This window comes from Phocoena sinus, chromosome 16, assembly GCF_008692025.1.
Source record: "Phocoena sinus isolate mPhoSin1 chromosome 16, mPhoSin1.pri, whole genome shotgun sequence".
In the NCBI taxonomy this organism is placed as follows: Eukaryota; Metazoa; Chordata; class Mammalia; order Artiodactyla; family Phocoenidae; genus Phocoena; species Phocoena sinus.
This window is the reverse complement of record NC_045778.1, coordinates 24,540,374-24,562,093: the sequence shown is the minus strand read 5'-3', so window position 1 is coordinate 24,562,093 and position 21,720 is coordinate 24,540,374. Positions and strand designations below refer to the sequence as shown.

Below are 21,720 nucleotides of genomic sequence, written 5' to 3'. Positions count from 1 at the left end.
TAGCATAAAAAAGAGGCACATGGGTAATGAAAATATGGCATATATATTCATATAAACATATATGACATGTATTTAAAGGAAGTATATATCATATAAAAATATATGATAAATAAAAATAATATATAAAATGGAATACTATTCAGCCATAAAAAAGGAAATTCTGACGTTTGCAACAACATGAATAGACCTTGAGGGCATTATGCTAAGTGAAATAAGTCAAAGTCAGATGCTGTATAATCTCACTTATATGTGGAATCTAAAAACATCAAACTCAGTCACAGAGGATAGTATGGTGATTGTCAGGGGCTGAGGAGCAGGGGATACAGGGAGATATTGGCTAAGTGCTACAAACTTTCAGTTAGAAGATGAATAAGTGTCAGAATCTAATGTTCAGCATGGTGACTGTAGTTATCAATACAGTACTGTGTACATAAATGTTGCTATGAGAGTAGAGCTTTAACATTCTCACCATAACAACAAAATGTGAGGTGAAAGATGTGTTAGCTAACCTTATTGTGGTAAACATTACAATTGTATCTCAATAGAACTGGAAAAAATGGAGACAGGACTTGATATCGCATACCTTTATAAATTATTTACTGAACTTGTCTGAAACTTACTGAAACAAAAACAGACACACAGATCAATGGAACAGAATACAGAGCCCAGAAATGAACCCACACTTGTATAGTCATTTATTCTGTGACAAAGGAGGCAAGATTATACAATGGGGAAAAGACAGTCTCTTCAATAAATGGTATTGAGAAGACTTCACAGCTACATGCAAAAAAATCAAACTGGATTACTTCCTCACACCATATATAAAAATAAACTCAACATGAGTTAAAGATTCAGATGTAAGACCTGAAACCATAAAACTCCTAGAAGAGAACATAGGCAGTATGCTTTCTGACATCAGTCTTAGTAATATTTTTTGGATATATCGCCTCAGGCAAGGGAAACAAAAGCAAAAATGAACAAATGGGACTACATCAAACTAAAAGGCTTTTGTACAGCAAAGGAAACTATCAACAAAATGCAAAGGTCACCTACTAAGTGGGAGAAGTTACTTGCAAATGATATATCTGATAAGGGTTAATATCCAAAATATACAGAGAACTCATACAACTCAGCATAATGAAAATAATCGAATTTTAAAATGGGCAGAGCACCTGAATAGACATTCTTCTAAAAAAGACATACAGATGGCCAACAGGTACATGAAAGAAATCCTCGACATCACTAATCATCAGGGAAATGCAAATCAAAACCACAGTGAGATACCACCTCACTCCTGTCAGAATGGCTATTATCAAAAAGACAAGAAATAAGTATTGGTGAGGATGTGGAGAAAAGGGAACCCTTGTACACTCACTGTTGGTGGGAATGTAAATGAGTGCAGCCACTATGGGAAACAGTATGGAGATTCCCAAAAAAATTAAAAATAGAACTGCTATATGATCCAGAAATTCCACTTCTAGGTATTTTTCCAAAGAAAACAAAAACATTAATTTGAAAAGATATATGCAACCCTATGTTCATTGCCGCATTATTCACAATAGCCGAGATATGGAATCAACCTAAGTGCCCACTGGTAGATGAATGGATAGAGAGGATGTGGTGTATATATATATATATACAGTGGAATATTAACCATAAAAAGGAATGAAATCTTGCCATTTGTGACAGTGTGGATGGACCTAGAAGTATTATGCTAAGTGAAATAAGTCAGACAGAAAAACACAAATACAATATGTGTTCACTTACAGTGGAATCTAAAAAACAAAATAAACATAGCAAAACAGAAACAGAGTCATAGATACAGAGTACATCAGGTGGTTGCCAGAGGGGAGGGGTTGTGGGTTGAGTGAAGTAGGTGAGGGAGATTAAAAGGTACACACTTCCAGTTATAAAATAAATGAGTCATGGGAATAAAATGTACACCATGGGGAATATAGTCAATAATATTGTAATATCTTTGTATGGTGATGGATGGTAACTAGACTTATTATGATGATCATTTTGTAATGTACAGAAATACTGAATTACTTTGTTGTGTAACAGAAGCTAACAGTGTTGTAAGTCAATTATACTTCAAAAACAAACAAACAAAAATCCCAAACAAACAAATGAACTCAGAAAGACCACATGAAATAGGTCAGATTTGTGGTTACAAGAGGCTGGGTGTGGCAGGAGGGGGAATTGGATGAAGGTAGTCAAAAGGTACAAACTTCCAGTTATAAGATAAGTACTAGGGATGTGGTATTCAACATGATTAATATAATTAACACGGCTATATGTTTTTTATGAAAATAGCTAAAAGAGTAAATCCTAAGAGTTCTCATCACAAGGGAAAAAATTTATTTATTTATTTTGCGGTACGCGGGCCTCTCACTGTTGTGGCCTCTCCCGTTGCGGAGCACAGGCTCCGGACGCGCAGGTTCAGCGGCCATGGCTCACGGGCTCAGCCACTCCACGGCATGTGGGATCTTCCCGGACCGGGGCACCAACCCGTGTCTCCTGCATCAACAGGCGGACTCTCAACCACTGCGCCACCAGGGAAGCCCAGAAAAATTTTTTTTTCTTTTTCTTTATTTTCTATCTATATGAGATGATGGATATTCACTAAACTTTTGTGGTAATCATTTCATGATGTATGTAAGTCAGATCATTATGCTGTAATGCTTTCAACTTGTACAGTGCTGAATGCCAATTATATCTCAGTAAAACCACAAGGAAAAAAATACATGTTAAGTTCTATATGTAAATGAGTATTATCCCCCTAAAAGTCATTCTCTTCTCTTCCCATTATTTGCCCCTCCCTATACACACACCATTTAGTCAATAACTAAAAGCAGGTAAAATCAAAAGAAGTCAACATTCTTCAACTTCCAGAATTGTTCCAACCAATCATTGGTTTCATGAGTTCTCCCCCCACAACCCCCAAGAGGCTTAGAAACAGGACTTTCCAGTCATATTTATATACTCCACCTATCCCAGATATAAATATATCTATTATATATTTATCTTATAACTTCACGTTACTGTTATTAGTAGTTCTGAAAGTTTTTTCGTTCATTTTCTTGGAGTTTTTAGGAAGACATTTATATTTATATAATCTTCAAATAATGATAATTGTTTTTTCTAACGTGTGCTTTATTTTATCTCATTATATATTTGCTTTGGCTAGAACTTTCAAAATAATATCCATAATAGTGAGCATCCCCACTTTGTTTATTATATTAAATGTCCTTGGCATTTTTCAGTTAAGTATATTGTGAATCTTGGTGTCAGATAAATATTATTTTCCATATTGAATAAGTTCCTCCTACCTCTATTTCTCAGGAAAAAAAAGATTAGGAAGACTTAAAATTTTGTCAAATGCTTTTTCAGCATCTAGCCTGATGATCAAAGTGGCTTTATTCCTGTGACCTAGTTTTATTGCATTATAGTTGTAAAAATTCTGCATTTGCAATTTCTTCTTTTACTTGTGTTTGTTGTGTGTGGTGTGTGTGTGTGTGTGTGTGTGTGTGTGTGTGTGTGTGTGTCGACTAATATCTAATGTCTTTCTAAATTTCCCTTGAAGATTTAAAAAATATATGCAATCTCTGTTTACCAGAAAGCAGTGTTCAATATATATCTGTTAAATTGAACTTGTGGTTTGTATTATATAAAGTGTCCATAACCTCATTAAGTTTTCTACAAAATATGTCAAAGGCTTAGATATTACAGTAATTTTTGTAATTTATTCTTTACATCTAACTAATATTTTGTTATATATTTTGCTGTGATGTTGTCCTGTACATAAAAATATATAATAGATTTTCATTATGGATGGTAGTTATGAGTAATATAAAAATGGTGTTTGTTCTTAATCCTTCTGCTCTTAGTTCATTTCTGTCTCATTAATATTACCACCTCTGCTTTCTTACTGTTTCGTTTTCTTGTACTTCCTCTTATTTTTTATCTTTCTATATTATTTTGTTTTCAGGATATTTCTTATAAATAACAGACCCAGTCTGAGAGCATGTGTTCTAATAGAGGAGTTTAGTTCATTTAACTTTGTTGTGATTTATTTGTTCTTACATCTATCACCTTACGTCTTGTTTTCTGTGCTTTCTTTCCATTTTGTTTTTCTGTTAAGCTTTTGCTTTATTCATTGGGCTTTTCTCCCAAGTAATTTTAATGCTCTCCTATTCGTGGTAATCTGAGTTAATTTAAATGTGTATATGTATATGTATCTGTGGGGGTTGCGGGGAGACGTGGCCTTTTTTTTTTTTTTTTTAGCTGCACTGGGTCTTGTTTGCCGCATGCAAAATCTTCGTTGTGGCATGCAGGATCTTTTAGTTGTGGCATGTGGGATCTAGTTCCCCCACCAGTTCTCTGATAGTTCCAGGCCCCCTGCATTGGGAGCATGGAGTCTTACCCACTGGACCACCAGGGAAGTCCCAGTATGTAGCTTTTTTATGTAGGACAGAATCATCTATTTCTTTTGATGTCTTCTATTGGAAGTCAAGAAGTTTATCTTCCTTTCACTTTCTTCTCTCCACACAGTTTTTACATTTTTAATAATCTTATACTTCATTATTCTATAGCCATTCTCATATAATGGCTAAGAGTGGTGCATACTCTAGTAGACTGTCTGTATTTGAATCCTGGCTCTTTGACTCTGGACACCCAATACCTTAGTTTCCTCTTTTTTTTTTTAAGAATAGTCTCTATTTTTTTTAAAAAATATTTATTTATTTAGGCTTAGTTGCGGCAGGTGGGATCTTTAGTTGCGGCATGCAGACTTCTTAGTTGCAGCATGCATGCAGGATCTAGTTCCCTGACCAGGGTTCAAACCCAAGTCCCCTGCACTGGGAGCGTGGAGTCTTACCCACTGGACCTCCAGGGGAGTCCCAGTTTCCTCTTTTTTAACAGGGGATGGGTATAATAGTACAATGTCACAGAGCGGTTGGGAGGATTAAATAATTCATATAAAGTGCCTGATACATAATAAATATTTAATAAGTCGACATGCCATGATTATTTTATCAATAACCATTATTTAAGCTTAACTCTGTTCTACTGATTTTATTGCTCACTTAATTTACTGCTCATTTCTGAATTGATCTCACCTTCCCCGTCTTTATTTTGATTGATTTTTTTGTCATTGCTGGCTGAAGAATTTCCTCAACCAGGGGTTGGCAAACTTTTTCTTAAAGGACAAGATTAATTATTTTAGGCTTGCTGGCCATAAGGTCTCTGTCACAGCTACTCATTTCTGCCCTTGTACCTCAAAAGCAGCCATGGACAATACATAATCAAATGGCTAGCCAGCAGATCATAGTTTATCAATCCTTGCTTAAGACTTTTGTTACTGTTTTTTGTGGAATTTTGTGAGGAAGAATCTGTGGATTATATAGTTCCAAAGTCCTTGCCTGTCTGAGACTGTCTTCTGTTGCTAATATAGGTAAATGATGAGTTGACTTGTATTTAATTCTTAAATGAAAGTTGTTTTCCTGGGACTTCCCTGGTGCCACAAATAAAGATCCCATGTGCTGCAACTAAGATCTGGTGCAGCCAAATAAATAAATTTTATAAATAAATAAATGAATGAATAAATAAAATTTGTTTTCCCTCAAGATTCTATAGAACTTGCTCTGTGGTGTTCATGTTGTTGAGAATTATGATACAACCCAATATTTTCTTCTTTATGATAACTTTTTTTTTCTTCCTGTATAGTTGGGGTCTCTTTTTCTTTATCCATGGCGTTTGTCATTTCACTAGGGGAGGGTTTTTTTTTTCCTGCATTAAAAGAGCAAGCCCAAGAAGAAAAGCTAGATTGTTACATTTACACACCATGAACTTCAGCTATTTCAGATCACTTTATTGTCTTTCTTTTTTACCCACTAAGGAAAATTTCTGGATATTATATTCCAAAAGTTAGCAATAAAAATGTCATATCATTTTATCATTTCAAACTGCACATCATGGGAAAAACTAGTTATTTTAAGTGGTAGAATGTTTACTATTTTATATAGTTTGGGCCCCCTGTATTTCAATTTAATGGGAGCGTACAGCTGCACAGCCACAGAAAACATATTCAGGAAAGCGTCTAAATAACTTACCCATGTTTGAGCATATTCATTCACTAAATGGTTATTAATTAAAATTTGTTAGTATAGTCAAAAAGTTATTACAGTGCTTTTTAAAAAATATTTATTTATTTATTTGGCTGTGCCAGGTCTTAGTTGCAGTACACGGGATCTTCGTTGTGGCATGTGGGATCTTTTAGTTGCAGCATACAGAATCTTTAGTTGTGGCATGCGAACTCTTGGTTGCAGCATGTGGGATCTAGTTCCCCAAGCAGGGATCGAACCCTGGCCCCCTGCATTGGGAGCATGGAGTCTTAGCCACTGGACCACCAGGGAAGTCCCTACAGTGTTTTAAATTGTAATTCTAGCACAACCAACAGCGAAAACCTTGGTTTAACTGTATATCATAACACAGTGTCTTCTATAACGAATTATAGTAGATGTGGATACTTCTTTATTTGCCATTTCAGATCTTGCATTTCAAGAATAATCATTTGCCTGATTTCAGAGCAAAATGCCATAGTTATTCTCATCATCACCATTGACTTCAGATGGCATGATTAATAGTGGATATTTTGGTCAGTAGATAATTCTACAAGACAATGATGAGGGCAAGCCTGACTATGGGACTTCTGAGTTGATGCAGAAAGTGTAATTGTTAAATTTTTGAGCCACTGATATTGTTCATGCTATGCCTTGCTTCACGTAAATACACCTTTTTACAAAGTTAACTGTGTATAAAAATTAAATAAGATACATAGCTTTATAAAAGGAAATATTCCTTGACTTTGTCCTTATCTTTTATCATTCTGTAAGTCTTCTGTTTTTCAAATATCTGCAGTCCTTTTACTAGGTATGTTAGACTGGCTCTTATCATGAAACCTAATATTAGAAAATGCTGAAGAGACTAATAGATTATCAAAGAGTACCTGTAAAATACTTTATTAACAGAAGTCAAATCAGACTTAGAAGGCAATTAGGTCATTGAAAAGAAAATTGATCTGCTGTTGCTTAAGTATGTTTTAATAAAATTCTTAGGACATTTTCATTTAATGTAGGACCCTTCTTTGGAAGCTAAATCATCCCAAGGAAATGCTATAGTACAACTACAATGCATCATACCATAGGAACTTTTTTTCTCCACTCTGTGTAAAAAGGGCAGAAAGATTCTTCCAGGCTGCACCTAGGCATCATACCTTGAAGAATTCAGAAGAATTGAGAGAGGGGCACTTTTTTTGAAACCTAATCTTGCAGGTTTTTCTTCTCCTTTTCCCAAGCCTAATGTGAGAAAACAAGACACTAAGCCCTTATATAAGAAAAATGTTAATATATTAGTCTGCAAAGAAGTCCTATTGTTATTAGAAAGGATAAGTCATTCCAGAATTAACTATATTTAGAATACTGCATTTATGGGAGGCATTGGCCCTCTCAAGTACCCCAGAGTGGGCTATTAGGATGTTGAAGTTCTGGAAACAAGTTCTGAGAAACCTTTAGTAGAGACATGACACTATGCTTTTATGTATTCAGAGGGCCAGCATATATGAGGAAGCAGTTATATTTTTTTATTTCTCTAGAAAATTAAATTAGGACAATTTGTAAGAGCTACAAAGAATTAGATCTGGGCTCTGCATGAGGAAAAAAGTTCAATTAATATGGCCAACAGTGGTTGCACCACAGCAGTGGTGACCTCCCTCTCAGAAATAATCAAAGGCTGTGTGATCATCCTTATAAATTCAGTAGGCAGGTTCATCATTAAAGAGAAGTGTGTCATATTATATGAAATTTTTTTCTAACTCAGAGTTCTCTGATATTGCATGTTAATTACCTCATTTGTCCTAGGCATCATTTTAAAACAGGAATGGTAGAGCTGGGAATTTTGTGGTAGGAGAATCAAACCAACAGAAAATAAGAAACTGGGCTTCCCTGATGGTGCAGTGGTTGAGAATCTGCCTGCCAATGCAGGGGACATGGGTTTGAACCCTGGTCTGGGAAGATCCCACATGCCGTGGAGTAACTGGACCCATGAGCCACAACTACTGAGCCTGCGTGTCTGGAGCCTGTGCTCCGAAACGAGAGGCCGTGATAGTGAGAGGCCCGCGCACCGCGATGAAGAGTGGCCCCTGCTTGCCGCAACTAGAGAAAGCCCTCGCACAGAAACGAAGACCCAACACAGCCAAAAATAAATAAATAAATAAATTTATTTATTAAAAAAAAAAGAAAATAAGAAACTTGTTTATGTTATAACCTGTCCATTTTTTTGTTGTTGTTCATTCCGTCAGTACTACCAAAAGAGAATTTAAGGCATAATGACTCATTATGTTGTGGAAAAGCCAGAATTAGACCTCAAGTCATTTGCATTTCTATTAAAGAAAAATAAGTGAAAGTCATGAAAATCTTGAGACAGGTAGTGTTGTTGCTATCTGATTATTTGACTTACCACACATAGAAAAACGTTTTTTTTTTCTTATTACTAAAACAACGTAGAAAAATCTACTGTGCTTTGAGCAAGTCAAGAGTTGTTATTGCTGTTGTCATTATTGTCAATGATAGAATAATGTAAAAATGTTTTATTCTTAACTAGAACAGATCTAATGTATATCCATTTACTTATAGCAAAGACTATCATGGAATTATGAGTAAAGGATGTATAGTGATGAACTTTGTATAGAATTCCATTGTTTTGATCAGTTCCAATGTATAATTGTTTTAGAAATTGATGCGCAGAAAGTAGATTAAGCCATTAACACAAGGAGCGGGCAGAGCAGAGCTTCACTGTCACTCTACAAGCAGCCTGGAATTCAAAAGAATTCCTCTCTATATACCTTTCTATGGAAATAGGTTGTGAATTAATGTAAACTCAAGACACCTTTAGCTTTCCAGAGCAGCTAGATTTAAAAATTACTCCAAAGCCTACATTTAAAGGGAGACAGGAGAGTATGAGAAAATTGCCTAGCAGCATATTCCTTTGTAGCATGTTTCACTTAAAGCAAGCTGGTTTTTTACTTAAGTGCTTGGACGTGATCAGCAGATGAAGATTGAATAGACTGAGAGAACTACTCCTTGAAGGACCTTGCCTGATAGACTACTAAGGCCTAAGTGAGAGTGTGCACGGCTGCTGCCCTGACTTGCCATATCAGTGACCAGGGCACAGGAGCTCAGCCTGAGAGTGTCAGCACATATTCTTTTTTTTTTTTTGGTACGCGGGCCTCTCACTGCTGTGGCCTCTCCCGTTGCGGAGCCCAGGCTCAGCGGCCACGGCTCACGGGCCCAGCCGCTCCGCGGCATGTGGGATCCTCCCAGACCGGGGCACGAACCCGCGTCCCCTGCATCGGCAGGCGGACCCTCAACCACTGCGCCACCAGGGAAGCCCTTTTTTTTTTTTTTTTTTTTTTTTTTTTTTTTTTGCGGTACGCGGACCTCTCACTGCTGTGGCCTCCCCCGTCGTGGAGCACAGGCTCCGAACGCTCAGGCTCAGTGGCCATGGCTCACGGGCCCAGCCGCTCCACGGCATGTGGGATCCTCCTGGACCGGGGCACGAACCCGCGTTCCCTGCATCGGCAAGCGGACTCTCAACCACTGCGCCACCAGGGAAGCCCCAGCACATATTCTTTAATGAACACTCTGAGTCGCTCCACATAAAGCAGATACTCTGTTTGGGAGTAAGCCAGGATAAAAAGATAAAGAAACCTCAAGCAGTATAGGATGTGCTTTGTTTGGTAAAGTGAATTTAACCTTAGTTGTAGGAGAACATGTAAGTATGATTTGCCATAATAACTCATTCAGTCATATAAATGACTGGGCATATGCCATCACAGAACTCACAGGACAGTAGGAATGACAGATCGTGATAAAGCTAAAATTTTAAGAACTCTGTGTCCCTCTGTAATCAGTGGAGATAGGGAATGAGAGTGCTGCTTTAATTCAGGAGTAGCAGCACTTTGACTGCTTCTGGCCAGATCTTTCCCTATTTCTATTCATTTGGACCACATTTCCTTTGATGTTGTGATACCGCCTCCTCTGTCACTGCTTCCTTTCTCTTTCCTTTCACCTTAAATATTGGTTTCCAACTCATTCTACCCTTTCTTTACCCTTCTGCTCAACCTTCAGTTCTCCATGGACAACGTCATTTCAGGTCTTTGCGGCTAACATATTTATGTTAATGATTCCCAGCTTTAACCTCTCTCTTCTAAGCTTTAGACCCATATTTCCACCTATGTCCTGAACATTTTCATCTGAATATGCTATGGACTCCTTGAATTCAGCAGGTCCTATCTGAATTCATTTTTTTTTCTCAAACCTTTTCCATTCTTTTTATCTCTTGATTAGTGATATGCAGGCTACCTGGTAGCCTAAGCCAGTTATGCTGTCCGCCTTTTTCACTCTTAACTCATCACAGCTAATTAATCATTAAGTTATATACTTTCTGCTTTAAGTTATTTCAGATACATTTCCTTCTGTCCATGACCACTGCCATCACCTCAGTTCACATTTGCAACATTTACAAGAGCTTTTATGATCTTCTCTGAGGCTGCTTCTTGTTTTCCAACTCATCCTTCACACTGTAGCCAGAGAAGTTCTTTCTGAATACCTGTGTGATTGTGGCACTCCTCCACTTAAAACTTTCAGTGACCTCGTATTGTCTACAGTTGTTACAATTTCAAGAATCTGTAAGGATTAGACAAATAATGTATGTGAGTGCAGTGGGCCAAGTTTGAGACAATAGGGGAGAACAGGGAGGCACTCCTGTTTAAAGAAATTCATATTTAGAATTTTAAAAACTATGTGACAAGTCTATCAGAGAATCTGATGTTGTCTATGCCTGTGAGTGCAACCAAGCTTAAACTGCTGAGCTCCTCACATGCAATGTTTCTTTGATATCAGGTAAATCCTTTAGATGGACCACTTGAAACTCTGAGCTATTGCAGAGACTGACATAACCAGTGAGTCGTGTTTGGTTGTTTTGTTTCTAAGTCCAAACATACCAGAATAAAGAGTATTGGTTTATTATTTTAAGTACCATTGTCTTCATATTGGAGACTGTGGAACATAATGAAAAAATTATAGGCTTTGGAGTCAGTGTTGACCAAGGTTCACTTACCAGTTCCGCTTCCTATTAGCTGTGTGATTTTGAGCTAGTCATTTAGTGACTTTGAGCCCCAATTTCCTACTCTGTTGAAAAAATTAAGAAGAAATAAAATTTTCAGGATTGAGAATACAAAATCAGATAACAGCTTAGAATTATCCAGCCCAATGCTTGGTAACTCTTCAGTAAAAGATAGCATCCAGACAGGTACGAATAATTTAAGAAGTGACAATAAATATACGAAAATCTAATCCCCCCCACTGCATCCTTCTCAGCAATCATGCTGGTGGCCTAGAGCAAACCTGTTGGAAGCCATTATCAAGTGAAACAGGCAATTGGAAACTGACAAGCACATGATTCACCCAGGCAACTAAAAACCAGCAACTTACCCACTTAGTTGGCTAGCTAGCTGAAAATGGAATTTAAGCCTAGGAAGTGTTGCTACTGACAAATTCATGAGCATGATGGGAATATGGACTCTCTACAACAATGCATAATACACTAAGCCCTTTTTTACTCTTTTGTCTACATATAATCTTTAATTGTTATTATTTTTTTTTACTAAAAGTGATATTAACTGAAAATTTAATTCAATAGTATTAGGATATATAGGAAATTTTATTTTGGTTTATTCTCTATAGCTATATAAATTTGAAGCACCAAAGGAAGGAGGTAAACGACTTAGTTTTATTTTTTTTTTTTTCGGCCACGCGATGTGGCCTATGGCATCTTAGTTCCCCAACCAGGGATCGAACCCAGGCCCCTGCAGTGACAGTGCTGAGTCCTAACCACTGGATTGCCAGGGAAGTCGCTATTTTCTTTACTAGAACGTTTAGCATTGGTAAGGAAGGAGGGCTGTTCTATTTATATTTTATCCTAATGCACAAATATATTAATTTTATTTTGATTAACCTAGGAACATTAAAGAAGTCTTGAAACACTTTCATCATTCACTTAAGGGAAAAAAAATATACTGTCTTCTCAAGCTTTGCACTTTTCATTTTGTTTTTTAAACATTTAAGTGTACTTTGCTTAGTAATTTGTGTACCCAGCTGACATGGTTAAAATAGGGGGCTGGGTAGCTGACAGTGTGCTTTTCTGCCTTACCACAGAGCTATTGTGACATTGAGTAGAGCGGTGTAGGTAATAACCTCTTGGCAGAGTGATATCCACGGAACTCCTGATTGTACTTACAGTGGAGAGACTAGAAAAAACAAAGTAGAAAGCTAGCTTGTTTTAAAAAGGCAAGACAAAGACTTAGAGTTTTAGCTTCTTACTTTGCAGCAGTATATCTCACCCCAAATAGACTTTCATGCCCAGATAAATAACACTATATTTAAGTAAAAGAACAACGTTAATATTATTCAGTTAAGAGGATGGTTTCTAAGAAAGCAAAGCTGAAGTATTTAAAAGGAGAGTGTTGAAACACAAAGATAGACAGGTGCTGTCTTTACTGGCCATGGTAAAATTCTCTTTTGGTTTTAAGGACTATTGCTAAAAGGTTGATTAAGATACATATGGTGGCATTCTGTGACTTGATATCACATTTTAATGTTTAACTATCTTTTTTTCTTAAAGGAATGATTATTTTTGGTCAATACCTTCTAAATAATTTTCTTTTTTCTTCCTCCTTCCCTCCTGTCCTTCCTTCCTTCCTAACTTGCAGCTCCTCAGAGAAATTTTGAAATTGCCTTCAAGATGTTTGACTTGAATGGAGATGGAGAAGTAGACATGGAGGAGTTTGAACAGGCAAGTTTTCCTGGAAATTTCCTTTGAATACATTAATATTGAACACATTTTCATGTGCCTTGGATTTACTGTGGCCTTGGTCAGTATATTCTGATGCTATCCAATTTTTGAAGTACCAAATGTATCATTTTTCAGAATTATCTCCACTTTTAATAGGTGAGGTTTTTTTGTTTGTTTTTACTCTGAATGTAAGGAATTATTTGAGTATATTATTAAGGTCAACATTGCTCTGATTCCCCAACATGAATTAGACTCTAAATGCTGAGAGGCTAAGTTACGGTTATTCAATCATATATTCAATCAACATTTATTAAATAGCTCCTTTGTGCCAGGCAGTTCCAGAATACAAGGATGAATGACATATGTTCTGAAAGGATTTCTGTAAGAGAAGGAAAAATGGTACGATGCCTTTTACTATAGCAGGTTCCAGCCATAAAAGTATATAGTTTCTTCTGAATCCTAGGAAGAGATTACATTTCCATCAAACTTCTGTTCTTGGAGGGCCATGGTATCTCTCCAGGTATAATTATTATGTTTGGTAGAAGTGGTTTGAAAACAGAAAAAAATATATATGTGGGAGATAATATTTTTGTATTCACAATGAGTAAAGAGGCAAAAAGGAAGTGGGAGAAAGTATCAGGAATAGTGTATCTTTAAATAAGAAATGCACAGAGACAGATATTTCAAAATACCTACAGATATTTTTTCAAATTTGCAAGCTATGTCCATCTAATACCTTCACTTTTCATAATTCTGCACTTCACTGGTGTTACCAGGTGGCCTCAAATGATTATAAATAGAACTTATTTTGGTATTTTTAATTTTATTTTACACAACTATTTTATTTTTATTGAGATATAGTTAACCTATAACATTGTTTTAGGTGTATGACATAATAATTTGACCTATGTATATACTTTGAAATGATTACCACAATAAATTTAGTTAATATTCATCACCACACGTAGTTTTTTTTCTTGTGATGAGAACTTTTAAGATCTCCTCTCTTAGCAGCTTTCAAATATACAGTTTAGTTTTGTTGACTATAGTCTCCATGCTTATATCTCCAAGGCTTATTTATCTTATAAGTGGAAGTTTAGACCACCTTCACTCATTTTGCCCACCCTCCATCCCCTGCTTCTGGCAACCAACAATCTGTTCTCTGTGTCTGTGAGTTCAGCTTTTTTTTGGATTCCACGTATAAGTGAGATCGTATAGTATTTGCCTTTCTCTCTGTGACTTATTTCATCCAGCATAATGCCCTCAACGTTCATCCATGTTAATCACAAATGGCAGGATTTACTTCCTTTTTTATGTCTGAATAACATTCCTGTGTGTGTGTGTGTGTGTGTGTGTGTGTGTGTGTGTGTGTGTGTATCATATTTTCTTTATCCATTCATCTGCCAGTGGACACTTAGGTTGTTTCCATGTCCTGGCTATTGTAAATAATGCTGCAATGAATATGTTGGGGTGGGGCTGAAGATATCTCTTCAACATAGTGATTGGTTTCCTTTGGATAAATACTCAGAAGTGGAATTGCTGGATCATATGGTAGTTCTAGTCTTAATGTTTTGAGGAATCTTCATGCTGTTTTCCATACTGGCCACGCCAGTTTACATTCCCACTAGTGCCTGAGGATTCCCTTTTCTCCACATTCTCACCAACATTTTTGGCATTGCTGTTGAAATGCTGAATGACTTGGAGCAGTCACTCCACCATTCTGCTCACTTGACAGAGAAGGGAGTATTAATTTCATCTAATATGATCCCTTGATAACTGGCCTTGTTAAAAGGATGGAACTTGTAATAATGATCACAAGGAATTTTGATATAAAAACTCTTTAGAGAAACAAAAATAATTATAAGGTGGTTTAGGAGTGAATAGCTCTCATTAGAAGTTTCTCTGCTTCATCATTCTACGTTCTACATTTTTGGGCAATATAATAATTCTTTAAGTTGAAAGTGCACTAAGCTTTAAAACATTCAAACTTTGATTTCCAGCTAAATAGGTATTTTCTTGACGGTAAATTTGTCAAGGTTACAAAAAAAGTTAAACAGAACCAGTATGAGGACACACACATTTCATCATTCTGTATCTTCAAAGTCAATGTGGTGTGAAGCAAGCTAATACCTAATATTACTCTTTTATTCATCTTTTTCAAAAATCACTTTGATCATGCATAAACATAAATTACTAAAAAATGTTACACGACTGTAAATAGTGTAAGTTTTCTCTGACCTTTCTTTTCTTTTTTTATAAATTTATTTATTTTTGGCTGAACTGGGTCTTCATTGCTGCACGTGGGCTTTCTGTAGTTGCGGTGAGCAGAGGCTACTCTTCATTTGCGGTGCGCGGGCTTCTCATTGCGGTGGCTTCTCTTGTTGCAGAGCACAGGCTCTAGGCGCACGGGCTTCAGTAGTTGTGGCATGTGGGCTCAGTAGTTGTGGCTCACGGACTCTAGAGCGCAGGCTCAGTAGTTGTGGCGCACGGGCTTAGTTGCTCCACGGCAGGTGGGATCTTCCTGGACCAGGGCTTGAACCCATGTCCCCAGCACTGGCAGGCAGATTCTGAACCACTGTGCCACCAGGGAAGCCCCCAGATCCTTTTCTTTAACCCATTTCATAGCAGATCATAAAACAGAACTAACCTAGCAAAATATATTTTTTAAGAAATCTCATAACTGTTTGGGCTACATTCACCCGAGGCTGTGACAGAAATGTTTTTTTAGTATGAAAGTATGAGTTGTGAGACAGAAGAAAGGGAATGAAATTTCCACATACACTCTTCAGCACCACACTTTTGAAGCTAACATACACATTTCCACCATAGGAAGGGTATGAGCTGCAATATTATAGCACAGACAAAATTTAAATCATGACAGGTCTTGACGTTGATGCTCAATACTGGTTCACTGCTATTGGAAAATTCTTCAGTTCTCACACCCAGGCAAAGAAAATGAATTGTGTATTGCCTTCAAATAGAAGCAGCAGTGTACTGATTATCCTGTATTTCAATTTAATGTCTAAAAAACTTCAACTTAAATTATTTTAAAGTCCATTGTATACCTATCTTTCAAGTCTCCGTGGGCATGAAAACAAATGTCAAGAAATCTTATTTACCTGATAAAACATGAACCCAGAAAAAAATCATAATCAGAAGCATTTATGATATTAACCTAGAGTTATAAGGAGATTAGGGACAATGATCTCTAACCGTGAACTTTTCCAATGAGAAAACTAAGGCCCAGAGAAGTTAAATGAACTGCATAAATTGTGCTTTCACTGCAGAGCAACAGAATTAGACCCCATGTGTCCTGATTCCCCATCTTGTGTCTTTCCATTATACTACTTTTACCTTTTAGAGCCAGAGACTTTTAAATTGTGTTAAATAAGTCTTTTTATGGTCATAGGTAATAAATAAAACAAATAAAAGACATTTAACCATGGAAATCCATTGTTACAAATCTTAAGTTTTTAAGTATTATGCTTTTCTAATTTGGCAATTTAAAAATCATTATCCACAAGGCTATATATATTATTTATTTATATAATATGCCTCTATTATCTGTCCTTACATATCACAATTTTAATTATTCTGAATAGTTGTTATTTTAGCTTGTGAAGAGGTAGAAAAGATTGCAGGAACTTGTGAAAAAAATGCTATATCAATCATAGACTTGCCTCAAAAAGCTCATTTTATATAGTTAAGCCATGGTTGCTAGTCCCCCAAATTATTCTTTCTCAAAAGCTCATTTATTTTTTTGTATTTTTTTAAACATCTTTATTGGAGTATAATTGCTTTACAATGGTGTGTTAGTTTCTGCTTTATAACAAAGTGAATCAGCTATACATATATATCACCATATCTCCTCCCTCTTGAGTCTCCCTCCTACCCTCCCTATCCCACCCCTCTAGGTGGTCACAAATCACTGAGCTGATCTCCCTGTGGTATGCGGCCACTTCCTACTAGCTGTTTTACATTTCGTAGTGTATATATGTCCATGCCACTCTCTCACTTCGTCCCAGCTTACCCTTCCCCCTCCCCGTGTCCTCAGATCCATTCTCTATGTCTGCGTCTTTATTCCTGTCCCGCCTCTAGGTTCTTCAGAACCTTTTTTTTTTTTTTTAGATTCCATATATATGTATTAGCATACAGTATTTGTTTGTCTCTTTCTGACTTACACTTCACTCTGTATGACAGACTCTAGTTCCATCCACCTCACTACAAATAACTCAATTTCGTTTCTTTTTATGGCTGAGTAATATTCCATTGTATATATGTGCCACATCTTCTTTATCCATTCATCTGTCAATGGATACTTAGGTTGCTTCCATGTCCTGGCTATTGTAAATAGAGCTGCAATGAACATTGTGGTACATGACTCTTTTTGAATTATGGTTTCTCAGGGTATATGCCCAGTAGTGGGATTGCTGGGTCGTATGGTAGTTCTATTTTGTTTTTTAAGGAACCTCTGTACTGTTCTCCATAGTGGCTGTATCAATTTACATTTCCACCAACAGTGCACGAGGGTTCCCTTTTCTCCACACCCTCTCCAGCATTTATTGTTTGTACATTTTTTTGATGATGGCCATTCTGACTGGTGTGAGGTGATACCTCATTGTAATTTTGATTTGCATTTCTCTAATGATTAGTGATATTGAGCATCCTTTCATGTGTTTGTTGGCAATCTGTATATCTTCTTTGGAGAAATGTCTGTTTAGGTCTTCTGCCCATTTTTGATTGGGTTGTTTGTTTTCAAAAGCTCATTTAAAACTTCTCAAAGATTAAACTAATTCCCCATCTTCTCTTGGAGAATTACTTCATACCAACTTTATGTTTCACATTATCATTCTAATAAATGTGTTATCTCCATATCTGTGTGATATCAAGTATTTGCCTATAGCTATACCGCCTCTCATCACAACTGGAGAGTCAGTAGTGAGAAGTGTGAAATTTTTAAGTCTCCTGAGATACGGAAGGTATTACTGTGAGGTTGATGATTATTTTAATGTTGTGTGTGAGGTTTTGAGCCTAAAACAAATGCATGCTTTTTTCTAAAGAGAGATTTTAAAAGGCATCCCAATTATAAAGGTGTCAAGCATGTGTGTTAGAATACCAGTTCAATTATTTGCTAGCTACTTGACCTCAAGCAAGTTATTTAGCAGTGTACCTCAAATTCCTCATCTGTAAAATGAGAATAATCATGGGGCTTATCTCATAGGACTGTTGTGAGCATTAAAAGAGAGCTTTGTAGCACAGTGTAGGCAAACAGTAAGCAGTCGATAGTCAGTTACTATTCTTACTTTTCCACATTTTCCACCTTGTAATGTTTTTCTGGACGGGGATTTGCTTCTCCATTAGGTTCAGAGCATCATTCGCTCCCAAACCAGCATGGGAATGCGTCACAGAGATCGTTCTACAACTGGTAACACCCTCAAGTCTGGCTTGTGTTCAGCCCTCACAACCTACTTTTTTGGAGCTGATCTCAAGGGGAAGCTGACAATCAAAAACTTCCTTGAATTTCAGCGTAAACTTCAGCACGATGTTCTCAAGCTGGAAGTAGGTATTCCTTGGACTTCAGGGCACTGTCCATCATGTATGCACGTAGAGCTGCTGGGTTGGGAGGGGCCTGTACTATAAGTATTCTTTCAATCTGCCTCCAACCATGAGAACTGATTAGTTTGAGCCTTATCAGTGATCTACAGCCAGACAGCAGGTAGGAAATAATATGTCTTACAATAAGTTTGTTCTGGGACTGAAAGCCAAAAAAGTCAAATTGAAAATCTTAGTTGTCTTTGGATACTCAGCTTGAGGAAAAAGAAGTTCAGGGGTCAGAGCAGTTCTCAACCTGAGCATGTATGTTTATTGTGTAGAAGGCACCAAAGGGGTAAGGAGAGGGGGATAATAAGGAGCTCTTTCTATGAAAGTTTACAAAGGTAGTAACAGCTGGAAACACAAAGTGTCAGAAATAAAAATATATGTGCTCAGAGTTACAAAGGTGTCATACTGGGTTTGGGGATTTACTTTTCCACTTAAAGTTTAGACCATCATGGTGTTCAGTTCCTGGACACAGCTCTGTGAGAGCATTACCTTTTTCTATGCGTGTACTTGTTGAATTAAGTAAGTAATTAGGGTTAATTGGCTACTGAGTCTGTTCAGTTCAAAACGTTCATTAAATGCCTTCTATATGCACTTTAGTCTGGAGACAAAAAAATGAAGTCTCTGATTTCTTCTGATTATTAAAAATTCCCTTATGCTGGTGTTCCTCAACCTCTGTTTTTGGTTAACATATGCCCTGCCTTAATGTTACTTGAAATTTCAAAACATTAAATCCTATGACTAAAAACACATAAAAGTATTGGAGAAAAGCACTGCTTTGTTTTTAAACTCTGAATATTACTTCTCTATCTGCTCTCCCATTTTTCCCTGGAGATTCTAATATATTACTCCCACCTCTTCCACCCACTTCCCTCAGTTGAGACAGTTTGAAAAATCACAACTGAATTCCCTTTACTGATAAGAACACTGTTTAATATTCATTCTCTAGGAGAGAAGCAGAAGAATAAATCATACTAAAAATCAGATCTAACTTTGGAATGTGCTTTTGTACTGTTTTTTTTGGAAATGGTATAATTAATATTCAAGGAACTTACCTCAAAATAATGGTTTTCCACAATTCAGCCTCCTTCAGGAGGCTCTTGTAGCCCTTATAATACATGGTAAGTACTATATATTTATTATATATATAGTGCAGGGGACACAAAACTTTACCTCTACCCTCCTAGGGTCTCCACCTGGGCCTGCGTCTTAAATTGACATAAGACAGATTAACAAGAGAAAAGTATACAGATTTTTACACATACATGAGAACCCCCATAGGAAAATGAAGACGCAAAGGAGTGTTTAGGCCTAATTGTTTATATACTAAGTTGAACAAAGAGAGGCAACTTAGCTTTGTGAAGTTTGCATTCTTATCACCAGAAAAGGGGAGTCAAAGTCGAGAGTAATTTGTACAAACAGATCTTGTTAAAATAATTCTTATCTTCCTTTAGTCCCCCATATATTTTAGTTACTCGTCCACAGTTGCCTCTCTTTGTTTCTTTCCTGGTAGTTTAAGGAGGACATTTTTCACATGGGAGTTTCACTTCCGGCTTTGAGGAGTCCAACAGTTTTTGTTTAAGAGTTGGTATGTACCAGGATTCTAGACATATGCCTTAGTATGCATACCTGTAATGTTCTTCTTTGGAAGCCTTATAACATAATCTAGGAGTGTAAATTATTTAACTTATTATGTAATTACAATTTAACATATAGTATACATCCATCAAATGTAGTTAAAGAATAAAGCACAAGCTAGAATGGTACTTTTAACAAACTTCAAATGATAAATGTAGAATGTTATAAAGCAGATTAGGGATTCCATACATGTATACCTGCACATAACCTACACCCAAATGTAGAAGAAAAGAGATCTAAAAGAGTATATCTAAGATATTTATTCTAGAAAACACTGTATTACATAAATGTTTATTAATCCTGAGTCCCTTCTTTCCATATAATACACAAGTTCAGTGAATAAGTGCCTCCTTATCAGTAAGCCCCATATTTAAAGTTTCATCAGTCAGTACTATGTCTTCCCAAGTTGATGTGTAATTCTTTGAGGAGGTGTGAATAGCAGAAAGAGCAAAGGCTTTGGTGTACTCATAACGAGACCTTGGTTAAAATTTTCCTTCTACCACTTACTGGCTATCAGACATTCGATGAGTTATTTATTCTCTCAAAGCTTATATCCTCATTTATACAACATGGTGATGATTAAGTGAGATGATGTTTCTTATAGGCTGAATTGTGTCTTCCCCCAGAATTGCTATGTTGAATCTCAACCCCCAGTCTGGAGATAGGGCCTTTAAAGATGTGATTAAGTTAAAATGAGGCTATTTGGGTGAGCCCTAATCCAGTCTTACTGGTAGCCTTATAAGGAGAGGAAATTTGGACACACAAAGAGACACAGACACCAGGGGTGTACGTACACAGAGGGACAACCATGTGAAGAGACAGCAAGAGGGCAGCCAACTGCAAGCCAAGGAGAGAGGCCTCAGAGGAAACCGACACTGCCTACACCTTGTTCTTGGACTTCCAGCCTCCAGGACTGTGAAAAAATTAATTTCTGCTATTTGTCACCAAGTTGGTAGTGTTTTATTATGGCATCCCTAGTGAACTAACACAGTGGTGCATGCCTGAAACACTTGGCATGTACTATGCCTTTAACAGATTCTTTCACCTTCTTTTGTATACCCTCTGCCCTTTAGTATGACAGTTGGCATGTAGTAGACACGTAAACAGGTCATCTCAGATGAATGACTGAAAGGCCTTACTTTCATTTTGAAATATTTTTCTGATAAAACGTCTAGAAAATAGAAGCAGTTTTTGTTTTTGTGAAACACTTTTAATTTTACTTTTCGAAGTTTGGGTAATTTATCCCCTCACTGAATATGAAATATAATATCATCACAGCCAAGAGGAAAATAGGAATGATTAACAGTATCTTAGCTTTCATATGGGTTTTATAGTTCCATTATTCTTTCTATTTATCTCTTACCAGTTTTATTTCACTGCTTACTTATCTACTTTAAGATTTTAGGTCGAGGAGACTTATAGCTCCATTTGGTTATTTCTATCTTTTTCTCACCACAATAGCTTTGAGAGTGAAGAGAACACTATTTATCTGTCAATTTTAATTTCCACAGTGGTTAGGGAAGGGGAAAAAGTCCATGAAAATTTATCAAATGCCTACTATGAGCAGGCATT

At 36.7% G+C, this 21,720-nt stretch overlaps 1 protein-coding gene across 2 annotated transcripts in view; it reads left to right on the top strand.

Annotated features, from left to right (window-relative positions):
* Positions 1-21,720, top strand: part of MICU1 (mitochondrial calcium uptake 1) — a 282,852-nt gene that overhangs the window by 134,112 nt on the left and 127,020 nt on the right. Inside the window, exons 7-8 of one of the 2 annotated variants that reach the window (XM_032608291.1) lie at positions 12,830-12,912; positions 18,274-18,471. In XM_032608291.1, coding sequence (XP_032464182.1) covers positions 12,830-12,912; positions 18,274-18,471 — 281 coding nt within the window. The remainder of the gene's footprint in view (positions 1-12,829; positions 12,913-18,273; positions 18,472-21,720) is intronic. The other variant, XM_032608292.1, reaches the window with a different exon arrangement.